General features: G+C 30.8%; 1 protein-coding gene and 1 long non-coding RNA gene across 3 annotated transcripts; one reads left to right on the forward strand and one right to left on the reverse strand.

The window, feature by feature from the left end:
• Positions 1-3,175: 3,175 nt before the first annotated feature.
• Positions 3,176-7,289, reverse strand: LOC144559880 (S-adenosyl-L-methionine-dependent methyltransferases superfamily protein). Of its 2 annotated transcripts, none has more exons than XM_078309036.1 (8): positions 6,984-7,289; positions 6,444-6,506; positions 6,286-6,352; positions 6,100-6,200; positions 5,814-5,858; positions 4,920-5,172; positions 4,217-4,461; positions 3,176-3,606 (listed from the first exon to the last, which is right to left on the reverse strand). In XM_078309036.1, exons 1-8 carry the CDS (start codon positions 7,116-7,118, stop codon positions 3,436-3,438), a joined length of 1,080 nt encoding a protein of 359 aa, XP_078165162.1. In that variant the 5' UTR covers positions 7,119-7,289; the 3' UTR covers positions 3,176-3,435. The 2 variants fall into 2 exon arrangements, with proteins under 2 accessions (XP_078165162.1, XP_078165169.1); XM_078309043.1 differs by having other exon boundaries at positions 6,444-6,549; positions 6,984-7,270.
• An 8,519-nt stretch (positions 7,290-15,808) lies between these two features.
• Positions 15,809-16,448, forward strand: LOC144547045 (uncharacterized). Its single transcript, XR_013508993.1, has 3 exons — positions 15,809-15,897; positions 16,166-16,230; positions 16,316-16,448. It is a non-coding gene; the product is annotated as an uncharacterized LOC144547045 (long non-coding RNA).
• The last annotated feature ends 258 nt before the right edge of the window (positions 16,449-16,706 follow it).

Here is a 16,706-nt window from a genome sequence, read left to right on the forward strand (position 1 = left end):
ATGGTATATAATGACATAAATAAATAAATAAATAAATAAATCTTCAAATATTAGTACTTAATTGTAAGATGTTGTTTATTATCAAATTAAATATCCTAATTAATAATTTATGGGTCGTTTATGTCTTAAATAAAAAAATACATAATATTTTAGGATCAGAAAATTCAATTGAAGTTTGAGTTCCTAAACGACGTTTTTTGCAATTTTGATTGCGTCAGCATCCTGGGTGTCCTAGGACTTTAGCACATCCCATCTAAGCTTTCTGAATTGTGGTCAAACGCTAAAATCATAATTTTTCGCCAAATGTTATAGTTTTTTTTTTTTTAGATGAAAAATAAGAGTCAAGCTCTCATTTGATTAATATAAATAATATAAAAAGATAAAAACCAAAAGTTATAGTTATTTAAAGTTTAGAAATATTGTATTGATGTTTCAATATTATAAAAACATTGATGATGCACTGATGTTTTTTTTTACCAAGGTTAATCCCAGCAGCGGTGCATCGATGTTTTATTACAAAATATGAATGTAACTGATGTTCAAGGAAAAAAAAAAGATAAGGTCTCTGATGTTACTTATACATGCAAGCATAAGGAGTATCGATACTTATGGGTGAACAAGAATTCACCAATTCTATCCGTATCGATCGAAGCCCACCATGTTGCTATGTTCTCCGAAATTTTTAAATGTACAATATTCTCAAAAAAGATAAATCAAACAATCACGATTTTTGAAAAATTAGAATTTTGACACGGCCGCATCCCGTAGGTGCAGCCACCTTTTTTTGGGCCGCATCCCCTAAATGCGGCCACCCCGTTTTTTTTGTTCAAATTGAACTGCCGCGCGAAAAAAAAAACTGGCCGCATCTAGAGATGTGACCGTGTCAAAATTCAAAATTTTCAAAAAACGTGGTGGTTTGGTTTATCTTTTATGAGGTTATGGTATATTTAAAAATTTCGGCTATGTTCCTCTATGCTTACCAAATGAGAACTTATCGAAGCCAGTTTCTCAATAAATTGAGAAATAAGACGAGTCTGTTCTAAAAAAAAAAATTTTCTACGCTTATTGGATCTATTTTAGATTTGAAATTAAAAAAAGAGTGAGTTTATGGTACTATGCATATTACGATTTGTTACCGTGCTACGGCTCTATATTCGAGTTTTCAAATCCTAACGGTCGATCCGAACCGTTCATCTTGTTCTCCATATTAATATGTGTTTGGAGACCAAATTTTACATTTTTTGAAATTTTTTTACTATTTTTTTAGATTTATTGAAAATCACTGTTTTTGGATGGTCCAGAATTTTCAGATCAAGTGATTTTCTAAATATCTAAAAAATAGTAAAAAATTTTCAAAAAATGTAAAATTTGGTCTCCAAACACATATTAATATGGAGAACAAGATGAACGGTTCGGATCGACCGTTAGGATTTGAAAACTCGAATATAAAGCTGTAGCACAGTAACAACCCGTGATATGCATAGTATCATAGACTCACTCTTAAAAAAAAGTTTGATGATAAAGTTAAATTTTTTGAGAATTGAGTAATGGTATATGTCCGGAATACGTTTAACAAAATTACTCCTTAAACGTTTTTGCACCCCTTTTGAATAATTATGTTGCATGATTTTATGAATATTTGATGTTTATTGTATTTATTTAGCATTTTATGAATCCGAGAAATTATACACACATGATGTATATTATGTCGTGCTCTAAAAGTTAAATTTTAGATTGTGTTCCACAAAACTGGGTGAAATTAATCGTATTAATAGAAAGGGATAGAGATTTTCGGGGATGAGAGCATCTACATACCTGAAACTCTTAGAGTTTCTAATTTGATGTGACAGTTTCTAAACCAGTTTCAGGGATGCAGATGAGTTTCTTATTTAACAACTTTGCTCTAAAATTTCTTAATAAGAAATCGTTTATAAACTCTGACGTGGTTAAATAATTCGCTAAAATTCTTTTCTCTTGTAATTTATTTGCTGATGTGGCAATTAAGAAACTCTAATTTTAGTTTCGGGGATGTGGAGGTTTAAAAACTTTTAGAGACACAATTTCTAAAAATTAGTTAACAGTTATTTAGAAACTCCAAAAGTTTCAGGGATGCAGATGCTCTGAGGCTCCTCTCCTTTTTGTTTTTTTAGGGCAACTCCTATCATGACTCATGCTTGCTTAGAATTAGTCCGTAGTTTTTCTTTTTTTAAAGGTAATTGAATTAGTCCGGTAATTGGTCATGCATTAGGCTCAGCAAAGGTAATAAATTAAGAAAAAAATATAATATAAGGTCCCGTCAAAGATTGGAAATTTGGAATGATGCTTCAAAGGCCAATACCACTTGAGCACGCTATTAATCATAGCTCTCCAGAACGTGGACATAAATCTGCTACGATCCTAAGGGGATTGTAGAGTTCTACGATTCTAAATCCAATCTTTTATTTGTTTTGAGATTCGTGCATAAAAAACAACTTCTATACAGATTTATTTCCCCAGAACGTGGGATTTATAAAATACTGCTGGTAGCTTCTACCATGAATTAAAAAAAGAAAGAAGAGAGGTGCTAAAAATGTCTAGAAGGCCGTTAGTGTTAAACCATCTTCTAGAATGTCTAGAAGGCCGTTAGTGTTAGACCATCTTCTAGAATGTCTTCAAATCTAAGCTTTTAAATTGTTAGACCATTTTTCACCTAAAAAAAAAATAGTAAAAATATTTCAAAAATTATAAAATTTGATCTTAAGTATATTTACATATGATAATAATGTTGAATGATTCGAATCGATTATTTAAATTTTGAAAATGAAAATATGAATCCAATGTATAGAACGATCCGCAAATTGCAAAGTACCATAACTTCACTCTTACATATTTACCATCCGAAATTCTAATTACTCATATATTTACTCAATTAATTTAAAAAAATAGATTGATTAAGTTCAAATCAACATGTTGATGCTATTTTGCTCCGTTCCAATCAGACCCTTAACAAGGGTATTTTAGTCCATTCAAATTTTAATCACTGATAGATCAAGATCTGTTGTATTGTAACTAGAATTTGCTTTATTTTTATAAAAGCAAAAGCTGTCTTTTCTTTTTTAATCAAAGAAAAATTAATCTCAGTGAACTATACATTACAAGTATTTTTATGGTTAAGAATATAAAAATAATGATACACAACCAAAAGGTTGTTAAGTTACCACCATGAATTTAATAACATAAATCGTAAATTAATATATAACCACATCCATTCTCTTTGTTGAATCAACATCATCCATAACAAGGCACAGCAGAATTTAGAAAGCAAAAACAAAAGAAAGAAACAAAAGAGAACGCTTGAACTGTAGAAGGGGATCACATTATTTTCTAAAAATGAAGGGAAATACTTTGGAAATTAAAAGCACTATATATACATGCATACTCATTACCCATACTTATTTACTTGAAGAAGAATTTCCAGATTTCTCTATCGCTCGATTCGGATACGAGATGAGCACCGAAGGTTCCTTCTTCATCTACTAGTGCTCTCAACTGTCTCACTGCACTGCTTGAACCAATGTAGTTCTTCTTCGCTGCCAGATAGACTATCCCGTAAGGTGGCCTCAAACACTGTTATAATTTAAAAAAAAAATGTTAAGTACAAATTGCCAGTAGAGCTAAAAATTCTTCTAATTATCATATATACCCTTCGAAAACCTCGAAATTAGGTATTCTTCTAAATTTCATAATATAATATTTACCATTTTAAATTCAAATTATCATAAGAGTGAGGCTGTTGTACTATGCATAGAACATAATGGTCCGTACTACAGACCAATATCTTCAATTTCAAAGTCAAACAGTTGATCCGAATGTTCAACATTACTTTCATAGGAAAAATATACTTGTAGATAAAATTTTACATTTTTCAAAAATAATTTACTAATTTTTTTTAGGATACATAGAAAATCAATGATTCTAAAGATTCTAGACCATTCAAAAGTGGTGATTTTCTACATATCTAAAAAATATAAAATTTAGTCTGCAAGTACATTTTCTACTATTTGGTCTTTGAAAACAAAGATATTGATCCATAGTACGGACTAACATGCTCTATGCATAGTACCATAGCCTCACTCAAATTAATGGCACTTGCCCATAGCAAAACTGTACACATGAGGTCCTTTTTTCCTAAATATATATATACAAGCTGAAATTGAAATTCTCATGAGTAACCAACCTTTTTTATAAGTGAATACAAACTCTGAAGAGAATTGGCCGAGTAGGGTATCTCATTGATCAACACAATATCATAACCACCATCTCCAGCACCCATTTCATTCCCCCTCTCCCATGCACGACTTCCCGACAGTTTCCTTGATCTCCGTGCCGACCCCACCATCATCTCCTGCCCAGTCTGCCCGGCCCCGATCACACTTCCGTCCTGACTGCTACACCCATCCATCAGATCATCGTCACAGAATCCTAGTGTGTTCATTGGTTCAGTTTGGTTAAAATGAAATAAAATAGACAAACCAAGATTTTATTGGTTTTTCAAAAATACAACCGAACTGACCAAAATAAATTTATCAACCAAATAAAAACTAAATTTTGGTTTGTTCAGTTGAACCGAAATTAGAAAATTAATAATAAAATAAACAGTTGTTAATTTTTTGAATTTTTTTTATTAGCTGATCAAAAAAATTATTTATTCACAACACCGAATTGAATTAGGGTTTAGTGAGTTTCATAGTTAAATTTTTATAAGCTCAAAAGAATAATACTCCTCTTTTCGGTCGGTTCGATCTAAGCGGTTCTAAAAATTTATAAACCAAACCAAACAATTAAACAGGTTTTTAAAAACAAACTGATCCATTTAACCAGAAAAACCGAGCTGATGAATCCAAACTCTCTCGGTTTGGTTTAAAAAAATTAAACCCTACCTAGAGTGATTCCGGGGGACCCATCGAGGCCCTCGGCCGGGACCACAGAGAGAACAGTGTGGAGCTCATCCCAATCGCCAGAGAAAAAGCGCACTTCTGAGGGGAGTTGGTAGCGAGATGGTGTGAGAGGGCTCTCGGGTGGTTGCCGACCCTGTCTATCGCGTGCCTGCTCAAGGTTTGCGAGGACGTTCGAGATTGTTTTGCAACGGATTGTCTCAGCGCTCGGGTCTTGGAAATGAACTGTAGAGGCGCCCTGCAAGAGTTATTTTACTTGAGAAATTACCAAAAATAAAGAAAACCTAAATAGAGGTAATTGTTAGTAATCAAAGAGGAAAGAGTTTAATGTAGTCAATAACTGAATGGATTGATGGTATTCACACATGGTCCCCCCGTATGAGTCTGTATCCTCTGAGATATCTCAAATTTTCAGTTTATCTAAAGCCGGGTCAATTTTTTTTCTGGTTCCTATTCAAAATGCAGGGGGGAAGTATTATTGTGCATTGAAATTCATGCAAAAAGAATTTGAACAGACCTAATTTTCAACAGATCTCAAAATTTGAGATATTTGACGAGATGTGAATTCTGTTCGTATGTTACGGCATGGTGCAGTCACAGGATTCACCATAATATTTCAGCTTCAGCCTTTAGGTTCTCATTTGTTTTGCTTAATTGGTTTAAAGAATTTATGGTCCTTCTGCATTTTTCTGAGGTAATGTTTGTAATTTGAGCCTTAATAAAAATAAATATGATACTTAATTCGTTTAAAAGAGCAAACTACAAGAAAACCATTACTGGCATGAACTAACACAACCTCAGCTGAGAAACCAAACTTGAAACATTGGTTGGCAATACAATTATGTAGCTTAATAAATCAATAAAAGCAAAAGAAAGTACCTTAATGCAAGCAAAAATACCCACAAGACCATGACCACAACCAAGCTGCACAAAATTATCAAACTTTTGAGGTATCATATACTAAAAAATAGCAAGTTAAAAAAATACAATACTACAAGTCTACAAGTGCAACCTGAAGAAAATTTACTACTAAACAACTAAAGGTCACATAACAGATGCTTAAAAAACTCAATCCGTAGATATTGTTAAGAAAATCTCTGCACTAACACAAAAAAAAAATGTCAAATAATGTTCTTTTTTATTATAAAAATGGCAACAGAAGTACCTCTAGAATTCTTTTGCCCCGAAAGCTCAATAACCCATCACGTATCTCATTCTTTAAGACATTTACAAGGTCAATTGAACTTTCCCATGATTTCAAGGTGCCTAAAATCGAAGAACCATTAGCAAACAATTTGATTTTAACCCTATAAAGTTATTTATTCATAGAGAAGATGTTTTTATCGGTCACCTTCACTTTTTAAGGTCATAGCATCTGACTTTGAAATTCCAACTATGTCTGCCACACTAACCTTCCCCTAAAATAAGAAAAACAAAATACAAAGTTAAAACATTCAATATAAAAAGGTAGTAAGAGAAGAAAAAAAAGAGATATGAACAAGACAATACCTTGAAAATGTTCAGGCCATGCATTTCAACATTCTCACCAGCATATTTGAACGGGTGAACATTCTGCAATCCATGTTAAAACTCACCAAAAGTTAATTTTTTTTTTCTGACAAAAAAAAAATCCCCAAATTAATTAGAGAGAACAACACTACTTAACAAGATCAATTTTCTTTTTGTGATTTTTAGATTGCAATCATGGTTTTGTAACATTGATGATGTTTCTTAAATTAAAATGAAAGGGTGAAGATTTTGACAGAGCAGCTCTTAATTCATGCAATGCACGGACAATAGAGTCAAAATAGCACTGCATATGACTTGTGTGCCGCATGAATCAAAAACTGCTCTGTCAAAATGTTTACCCAAATGAAACATACTGTACCACTAAATCTAGCAAAATTTAATACCATAAATCAATGTTTAAAGCTCACTTGGTTGTATTTCAATCTACCCCTAGAAAACAATATCAGTTGTGAGGTCAACATTGTTAAATTTTACCAGTATATATATATAATTGAACCAGTGTTATTAATTAAAGAATACCTTTGCTGGAACAATCTCAACTGCAGGAGAAGGATGCTGTAAGTCTCTTTCTGGTACTATATTTACACAGTGACTCGATTTCTCTTGCGGTAACAAACCAGGCAAACATTGAGCGAGGATTGAAGGCGTTCGCATTTGTATTTCCTTTCAATTTCACAAATTAGCACTCAAATTAGTACAAATTTACCTCCACTTAATAAGATCTAGCAACGGACCGAGTGATTTCGAATGTTGGATCTCTCTGCTTAGATCCTGCTATAGATCCCTAGCTAAGGTTTGTTTAAGTCAAGATCACTGTTTGTTTCACACTCCTGAGAGAGAGAGATGGGGAAGGAGGAATTTCTTGAAGCAGATATTTCACTCTAGTATTTTACGTACTTTTACTTTTAGTAATAGGTGACGTGGAATATAAATGGTTATTTTATTTATAATAGGTTTTTTTATGTGAGATACCGTAGAATGTTCGTGTAGGGATAAAGTCCTGAGATGATGCTTGCTCTTCTTCCCCTCTACTGCCAACTAACAAGAGTACAGAACTACAGAGCAGCATAAAGATTTTAACAGAGTAGTTTTGGCTTCATGCAGTGCACAGACTATAGAATCAAACCAGCGCTGCTTATGGTTCATAGTTCACACACTGCATAAAGCCAAAACTAATCTGTTAAGATCTTTACCTAACAGAGCAGCAAGTATATTTTTTGTAGTCGGTTTCATCCCTCATGAATTTTAGTAATAACGATAATGCCACCGCTTGTTTTCTTTTTGGGCTTTAAATTTTATTTTTGGGTTAATCAAAATCCAATCCACACCTAACCAACAAAGATCTAAATTCACAATTTAAATTGATTAAACTTATAATTCTAGTGTACTTAAAAAAATAAAAGAAAAGAAGAAGTTGTTGAATGAAATTGATCTCACAATGAGTGTTCATTTCAATCTTTTTAGTTAAGTCACTTCATTAATATTTTTATATATATCCGATTCAGTTTGCCACGATATTTTTTAGGAGGAGGGTTCAAATGCCTCCATGTTTTTGTGTCTTCATCATGCCTTCATCTCTCTCTATCATTTTAGAAGTTCAAACAGTCGATCCGAACCGCTCAACCTAACCTCCATACTAAAATATGTTTGAAGACCAAATTTTATATTTTTAGGAATTTTTTTACTATTTTTTTAGATAGGTACAAAATCAGTAAATCTGAACCATCTAAAAACAGTATTTTTGTACCTATCTAAAAAAATAGTAAAAAAATTCCTAAAAATATAAAATTTGGTCTCCAAACATATTTTAGTATGGAGGTTAGGTTGAGCAGTTCAGATCGACTATTTGAACTTAGAAAATGATGGAGAAAGATGGAGGCATGATGGAGGCACAAAAACATGGAGGCATTTGAACCCTCCTCATTTTTTAGATGGATAACTCTTATATAATGATTCTTTTCTTCATTTAAAAGATATTTACCATAGATATTAAAAAATAAAGTGATTTATACTCTACATGTAAAAAACAAAGTGTAACATGTTTAGTTGTAATGAAATATATCTTTTCAAAATATAAAGAATGATAAAAATAATTATAAAAAGAAAAAAGAAAAACAAATGGTGTGAGTTTTAAGTTAGTTGAAAACTCCCAAAAATGTGATTACTTGGGGTACGTAGTTGTACACTTCATTCAGATCACATGATTTTTCAAACATAAAATAGGCAAAATTCAAATGAAAACCTAATAGTAATATAATTAATCATGAAAGCAAACTCATTTTTAAAATTATGCATTTTTGTGCAGATACAACTATTTTTTTTACTTGGTGGCAATTATAAGATTTTGGAGTAAATCTAAAAAAATAAAGAAAATGTATAATGCATAATTAGCAAAACATTTTCAAATTTATACTGTTAGATCATAATTCTCGTCTTTAGTTAAAAACGAGAAAAATATAATAAAACTATCTTGCAATTGCATTTTTCAGAAAAATTACATTAGAGTTGTGGTTCAACAAGATCAACAACTGATATGTTTTAATTATCTCTCGTTTTGATCTCAATATAAATGAAACAACAAATTAAGCATGATGGATAGTCAGATGAATGGGTCAAATAAAGTATGATTTCTATAAATTATATATTTATAGAAATTTTTTTTATGGTGTTTTAATTTTCATATACTATATTAATGTCATATAATATTGTATTCTACAAATGTATTGCATTATTGAATATTTTCTAAATTTTCTATGAACTAAAATTTGGTCAATTTTATATCTCTTTTTCTACTACTGAAATTTTAATAGAGGAAGTGTTTTCTACTGTGAAATGATGAAATTTTGTTCCTCCACCATGCCTTCATTTTTTAAAACTTTAATAACTCAAAATTTAAAACGTAAAAGTCAAAATAAAAACCGTTAGATGTGATCTATGTTATTTTTTCTATGTGCTCATAAAAAATTATCACAATTCAATATTGTTTTCATATGAATCAATAAGTTAAAAAATCAACGATTAGAAATTATCCACATTAGTACTTTTTTTACAAGCTCTTGATGACAACTAAAATAAAATTGAAATGTCATAATTTTTTACATGTGAATAGATAAAATGATATAGATCATATCCAGCGGTTTTATTTTGACTTTTAGGTTTTAAATTTTGAATTATTAAAATTTTTAAAAATGGAGGCATAATTTATAATTTTAAATTTTGAATTATTGAATGAAATTAATCTCTACAATATTGAATGTTAATAAATTCTTCAATCTTTTTAGTTACGTGTCTTCATCAATAGTTTTATGTATCTGATTCAGTTTCAGATCATAATTTATAATTGCATAACTTTTATATAATATTTCTCTTTCTTCATTTCAAAAATATTTACGTTATATACTATAGCCAGAGTATGGTATTCGTATCTACTAGTGCATGAAACATGAGAAATTGATTTTAAAAAATAAAGTGAATAATATATACTATACATGTAAGAATATTGGTTATTCTTTAAATAGCACGGTTTGAATTTTCTGAAGAAGTGTAACATTCCCAAAAAAATGTTTCATTTTTTTGTGAAGAGGTTGTGGTCAGAGGTCCTTTTTTATAGGCGATCTCAATGTTAATCCTTCAAGATTTTAGTTATGTCACATATCAATATTTTTATATGAAGAGGGGTTAAAATACTTCGTGCTTTTTAGGCTTTATCGTATCTCATATTTTGTCCTAGTTTTCAAAATTCAAAATTCAAATTGTCAATCTGAACTGCTCAACTTTATATCCATATTAAAATATACTTGTATATCAAATGTTATATTTTTTGAATCTTTTTTTACTATTTGTTAGAAAGGTACAAAATCATTGATTTTGAATGGTCCAAATACATTGATTTTGTACCTATTTTGAAAAAAAAAGTAAACAATAACATAAAATTTGAATCCAAACATATTTTAAACTTCAAAAATAAAAGTATAAAATATGAGACACAATGAGACATTTGATCATCTTTTTATATATATATCGGTTTAACTTTTGTCACCATAACTTTTAATTGAATGTAACACTTGTAGATGTTTGATCTGATCTCTCTCTTCTTTAGAAAAATATGTGAATAAATAGTGTTATAGCACTACTTAAAATTGGCACATGCTATAAGCTTATAATTGTGCTTTATATAATATGTGCAATATAAGCTTATAATTGTGCTTTATATAATATGTGCAATATAAGCTTATAATTGTGCTTTATATAATATGTGCAATATAAGCTTATAATTGTGCTTTGGTGGGATACTAAGTTCTTATCGGCTCCCAAAATGAAGTCCTGTAAATCCATAACTCTATTACACATGTATAAAGAGAACAATTTTGATTCACACTAATTTGACTAAATAAATAAATTTCTTAATTATTAACATATGCATGTATAAACATAAAGAGAAAGATAAGCTTTTGCATGATCTATCATGCATGTGTTGCTTGAATATTGTTGATTTAAATACCTCCACAATTATGCAAATGTTACTTTCTACAATTTGATTTTATAAAATGAAACATTAATTACAAATGGTGTGATTTTTTAGTTAGTTCAAAACTCGGAAAAAAAATGTGATTAATTAGGTAGTTTCACGCTTCATATGGCATGACTTAAAAGAAAAGACAAAAAAAAAAACAGACACAAAACTCAAATGGAAATCTTTATAATTAGCACAATAGTACTACAATTAATCATGAAAACAAATTCGCTTTTCAAATAGAATGTTGGAGGAAATCAAAAATGATATTTTGTTTATAATTAGACAATATTCTTAATTTAATTTCTCAAAATATAGACTTGATTAAATTTGAAGCCTTATAAGTATACTTTAATTATTCATTTTGATTAAACCTTTGTCTATAAATTTTCAACATTAGAAGTAATATAAAAATACAAAAAAAAATGATTTCCTTCATTGTCTTCTTTTATAAAAATATAAAAATTTTATTTAGTATAAATATTCTTTATGCACAATAAACTATGAATGCCTTCTTTTGATTTTTGTTTATTTTCTTTAGACCATACATATAATAATCCATAAATCAATACACACACATAATAAACAAAAATAATATAAATATAATGTTTGTTTATAAAGAAGTGTGTGTATTGTTTTGTTGTGGTTAGAAAGGGTAATTAGAGTTGAAACTTAACAGCCTCCTTTAGTTGCTTAATCTGATTATGCCCTTTTTACATAGATTTGAATATAAAAAAAAAAGTAATAGGTGACGTGGAGTATAAAACGTTTATATTATTTTTGATAGGTTATTTTAAGTGAGATACCGTAGAATGTTTCGTGTAGGGATAAAGTCCTGAAATGATGCTTGTGCTTCTTCCCGTCTACTGCCAACTACAGAGTTCATATACTCCAAAAAAAAAAAAAAAAAAAAAAAACTACAGAGTTCAGAACAGCAGGTATATTTTTAGTAATAACGATAATGCCACCTCTTGTTTTCTGTTTGGGCTTTAAAATTTTATTTTGGATTAATCAAAATCAAATCCATACCTAACCAACAAAGATCTAAATTCACAATTTAAAATTTAAAATTGATTTGGTCAATTAGCACTACACAGTAAAATTAGTTATCTGTGACCGTTTTTGGAGACCAGTTCAGTCGCCGGTCGCAGAAGACCTTCAAAAAAAGAAAAAAAAAGAAAAAAAATAAAAGCATCAGAGACGGTCCCTCTGCGACCGGTGCCTTATCCTTCTGCGATCCATTTGGCCCGGTCACAGAAGGTTCTCCCCTCAAAAATGCGCGTCATCTCCTCCCGCCCGCGTTTTCTCTAACCCTAAGCCAAAAAAAAAGAAAAAATCGCAGAAGAACGCACACCGAACGTCGTTCGTTCTCTTCTCCTTCGGCGACCGTCGTTCGGTCTCCTCTCCTTCGGGCCACTGTCATTCTCTTCATCGATCACCGACCCTTCGCGCGGTGTTCGTGCCGAATCCTCCGTCGTAGGACTGACTGGTGCGTGTTTACGCTGACGGGATTCCATTTTGGACATGCACGAGCGCTCGACCAAGCCAAGAAATTGTGAGATGTTTTTGTCTTTTTTTTTCTCTTCCCAATGTGCTCCAGACCGCTAGATCTGTTCAATTCAACCCCGTTTATTTTTTTTTCTTTCTCAGTCTTACAATTTCTAAACTGAGTATTTCTTATCAAAATTATGATAAAGATCAGACCACAATTGTGTTGGAATGATGGATTGAGACCATGCTACAAGCAAATTAAGAAAGTGGCTTCTGAATTTTATAACTTGGAGTCGGGCTTAAAATGACTTTTACTGTTTTTGGTGAATTGGGTCTAAATTCGGTCATGATTTTCCAAAGAAAGTTGATTTGTATTCTGGTTGATAACAATTACTTATTTGAGGCTTATGTTCAACAATCGACACTTAATTGAGGTATACTTTCGAGTTATATACAAAGGCTTTTCTTGCTTTTAAATTCTCTTCTTTTTGTTTTTTTAGGTGGGTTGATGAGGTAATTCCTGATGCTCCATGGGTTGTCACAAAGGAGTTCATTGACAAGCATAAAATTGATTATGTTGCTCATGATGCACTCCCGTATGTTTATGTTCCATTAATGACTATCATTTTTTGGTTAGATAATAAGACATCTCTTATTAGATAATAATTTTATATATCAAATCTTTTTAACTTGCTTCATGTTTCTCATTTTGTCCTCCTTAGATATGCTGATGCAAGTCGCGCTGGAAATGATGTCTATGAATTTGTATGCTCTCTTTCTCTTTTCTTTTGTTGTAATGAATAAATAACTTGTGGTTTTCAAGTTTTATTAACAATAATAAAATTTGGCTTCTCTTACAGGTGAAGAAGATTGGTAAATTCATGAAAACTAATTAAAAGGACAGATGGGGTTTCCACATCAGATCTCATAATGAGAATCTTAAAGGATTACAATCAATATATAATGCGAAATCTGACACGTGGTTATACGAGAAAAGATTTAGGTGTCAACTAATTAGAGATAAACTTTCCTATACTGTATTTTTCCATTTATAAATTAGGTGGCTAGTTGTTACTGTTCCTTTGTGAACTGGTAGATGTGATCAATTTTTTGTGAGATTTTCTATCATAAAATGGAGAAAGAAATCCATTAATATAACTTAATTCAAATTGTGTGCTTGTAGCTGGTCGACGCTCTTGGAAACTCTTCCTCTACGTACCGAATGTAAGCTTGTAGCTTCTAAACTAATTGTAGAGGGTCTTTAGCATAGTGGAGGGTCACTTAGGGTCTTTAGCATAGTTATGGGTCAAATTTCACATTTTTACAGATTTTATTTCTATTTCTAAGTCATTGCATCAGTTTATATTTCTCTGTCATTTAATTGTGAGTTTTATAGACCAATTGTACTATTTTGTATTATGACAGGAACAATTGCCTAAGCTTTGTGATGAGAAGGATATTTCTGCTGTAGTGTAGTTAAAAAAAATCCGTAATAATTTGATCACTACTAACGACTAATTAGTTGATTAATTGGTCTAAATAGACATTTTTTACAACACTAGTCTAGGCAGTGAAAAAGTGTAAACTTAAAAAGAAAAGAAAACAAGTTGAATGAAATTGATCTCACTCATTGCGAGTGTTCATTTTAATCATGTTTTTAGTTACGTCACTTCATTAATATTTTTATATATCCAATTCAGTTGCCTTGACCATACTTTTTAGATGGATAACTCTTTTATAATGATTCTTTCTTCATTTAAAATTATTCGTAACTAATAGGGCTTAAAACGTGAGAAATTTAATTTTAAAAATAAAGTGATTTGTTCATGTAAAGAATAAAGTGTAACATTTTTATAAAGAATGCTAAAAAAATTTATAAAAAAAGAAAAGAAAAACAAATGGTGTGACATTTAAGTTGAAAGCTCCCAAAAAAATGTGATTATTGTACACTTCATTCAGATTACATGATTTTTCAAACATAAAATACGTGAAACTCAAATGTAAACCTCATTGTACTACAATTAATAATGAAAGCAAACTCACTTTTAAAATTCTGAAATTTGTGTAGATACAGTTATTTTCTTAACTTGGTAGCAATTGAATAAGATTTTGGAGTAAATCTTAAAAAAATAAAGAAAATGTATAATCCATAATTAGAAAACATCTTCAAATTTATATTGTTAGCTCACAATTATTGCCGAAATTTTTATAAATACCAAAAAAAAAAACAAAATTACGAAATCTACCCAATTTTTGAAAGAATCTTGGAAAATACCCAATCCGGTTATTGAACAACCGGATTTTCAATTTCTTTCCGCTCACCCAATTCCTGGAAATGGACAAAATGTTCGGTTACTTGGTAATCGGAAAATAGTGAAGACATGGGTGACAGTTTAACCAAACCGGAGAAATTATGGCGGACCTTTAACGATGTGCAGGAACTTGAAATAAACTATCAGTTGTTGGACATCATGTCGAATTATAATGTAGTACACGAATGTAGACAAAAGTTCAAATAGGAATATACCAACTGAGAAGTGCGATTCACGACCTATCGAGAAATAGATGTAGGGATGAAATACTTTTGATGAAACTTGTTAAGAACACTTACTGTGCTTTGTAATTAGCGTTAGCGAATCGCTGAGATTTAATCCGGTTCGAGAGTTTAATCAATGAAAATATGGAAATTAGTTTTTTACTGAGTAGCCGAATTTATCAGATAATAACAAACGCATAGATTAATATCCACCTAACGGTTTCCATACATACGAAGCCCTTTCTTTTATGATAAATCCGTTTTCATAACAGCAACAAATATGGATTTGTGAACCAGTATCATACCAAGCCCTTTCTAGATATCATTATGTCCAGTTCAATTAATTAGCTGCCAAAAATCTTTTATATTTTTGTTTCACAAATTTTTATATATATAATTAACCTTTTTTTTAGCAAATCATAACTGAGACACGAGATGTACGAACATGGGAAATAGCATGGGCAGCAGAGCTATGGACAATCTGGAAAGAGAGGAACAATAGAATCTTCAACGATAAATCAAAGTCCATCCACATACTATGTAACAAGGCGGCTATGAATATTCAACAATGGGCGAGTCACTGCTGATTTATATACAATAGCTTGCATTTTCTATTAAGTTATTTCTTAAATTCGGCACAGTACGTAGGAATATTAGAGTGATATGTAAATAGTGTATATGTTGCTGTTACTATAAGTCTACTTGGGCTTCTGTAAAAAACTTTCTTATTAATCAAAATGTAAGATGGCAAGTTGGCACCCTACCCTCAAAAAAAAAAAAAGTTAACCTTCTTTTATATAATTCAACATCAAAGAAATAGATGCGATAGAGCGGTTTGATGAACTCATGAATGTTCTATCGTGGAGTTATTGTCAAAATGTGAATAGGAGATGGTAATGTGTCGTGTTTTTCTGAAAATTGCATCTCCTCTATTCTCAATTACAAATCACTAGGTGTTCAGAAGTTAAAAACAAAAAGATGAAGGTTTACAAAACCACAAGATTACATACAGAGATTGACTGTGCATGTAGTTCCCAGTACTGTTGTGTTGAATTAATTCAAAATTTGTTTGAGGTCAAGACTGCAGTGTGAAGTGATACAGCGCTAAAAATCGAAGATGAAATTGCACTCTTTGATATGCATTTGCTTCTATTTATCTAGGTACAAATTGTACAGCAAGAAAAGTCTGGTTATCCTGATCACTCCATGATTATATTATATCCAGGGTAAAATTTAGAAATATTTAATTTTCAATTATGTCAATATAAAATATAATTGTTACATATAGCCATTATATATGGTTATCTGCAGGGATAATTTACAGGGTTTGCAAGCACAAGTGTACCGGCAACAAATTTTCATGACAATTATCAGATGGACCTACAAGATGTCACAATGTTCAATCCCACCCCTTTTTCATATCACAGGTGAGATAACAAAAACCTTTCATGCGTACGTTAAGAAAATAGGAAAAAAAAATATATAACCTCAGCTTAAGGTTCAAATTTGTGTAATACGTTCAACTAATAGTGCATGTAATTAAGGAAAAACAAAGTTATTAGTAAGAAAAAGGCTGTTAATTTATACTAATTAAAGATGTAATTAAGAAATAGCACAGAGGTGCAATTAATGATTTAATTTGTGTTGGCAGACTATTAAATGCATATCAAAGTAAAAACGAAGAAACAGTAAAAAAGTAGGA

Source organism: Carex rostrata, chromosome 1 (genome assembly GCF_964058835.1).
Source record: "Carex rostrata chromosome 1, lpCarRost1.2, whole genome shotgun sequence".
Classification (NCBI taxonomy): Eukaryota; Viridiplantae; Streptophyta; class Magnoliopsida; order Poales; family Cyperaceae; genus Carex; species Carex rostrata.

What these genes read in the sequence shown, in the direction of transcription:
- LOC144559880 (XM_078309036.1), bottom strand. Translation starts at nt 7,118, where the DNA reads ATGCGAACGCCTTCAATCCTCGCTCAATGTTTGCCTGGTTTGTTACCG. An exon ending in TTGAGATTGTTCCAGCAAAG is followed by an intron (nt 6,507 to 6,983) that starts GTATTCTTTAAT and finishes CATGGATTGCAG; the next exon opens with AATGTTCACCCGTTCAAATA. An exon ending in GTATTTTTGCTTGCATTAAG is followed by an intron (nt 5,173 to 5,813) that starts GTACTTTCTTTT and finishes TAACTCTTGCAG; the next exon opens with GGCGCCTCTACAGTTCATTT.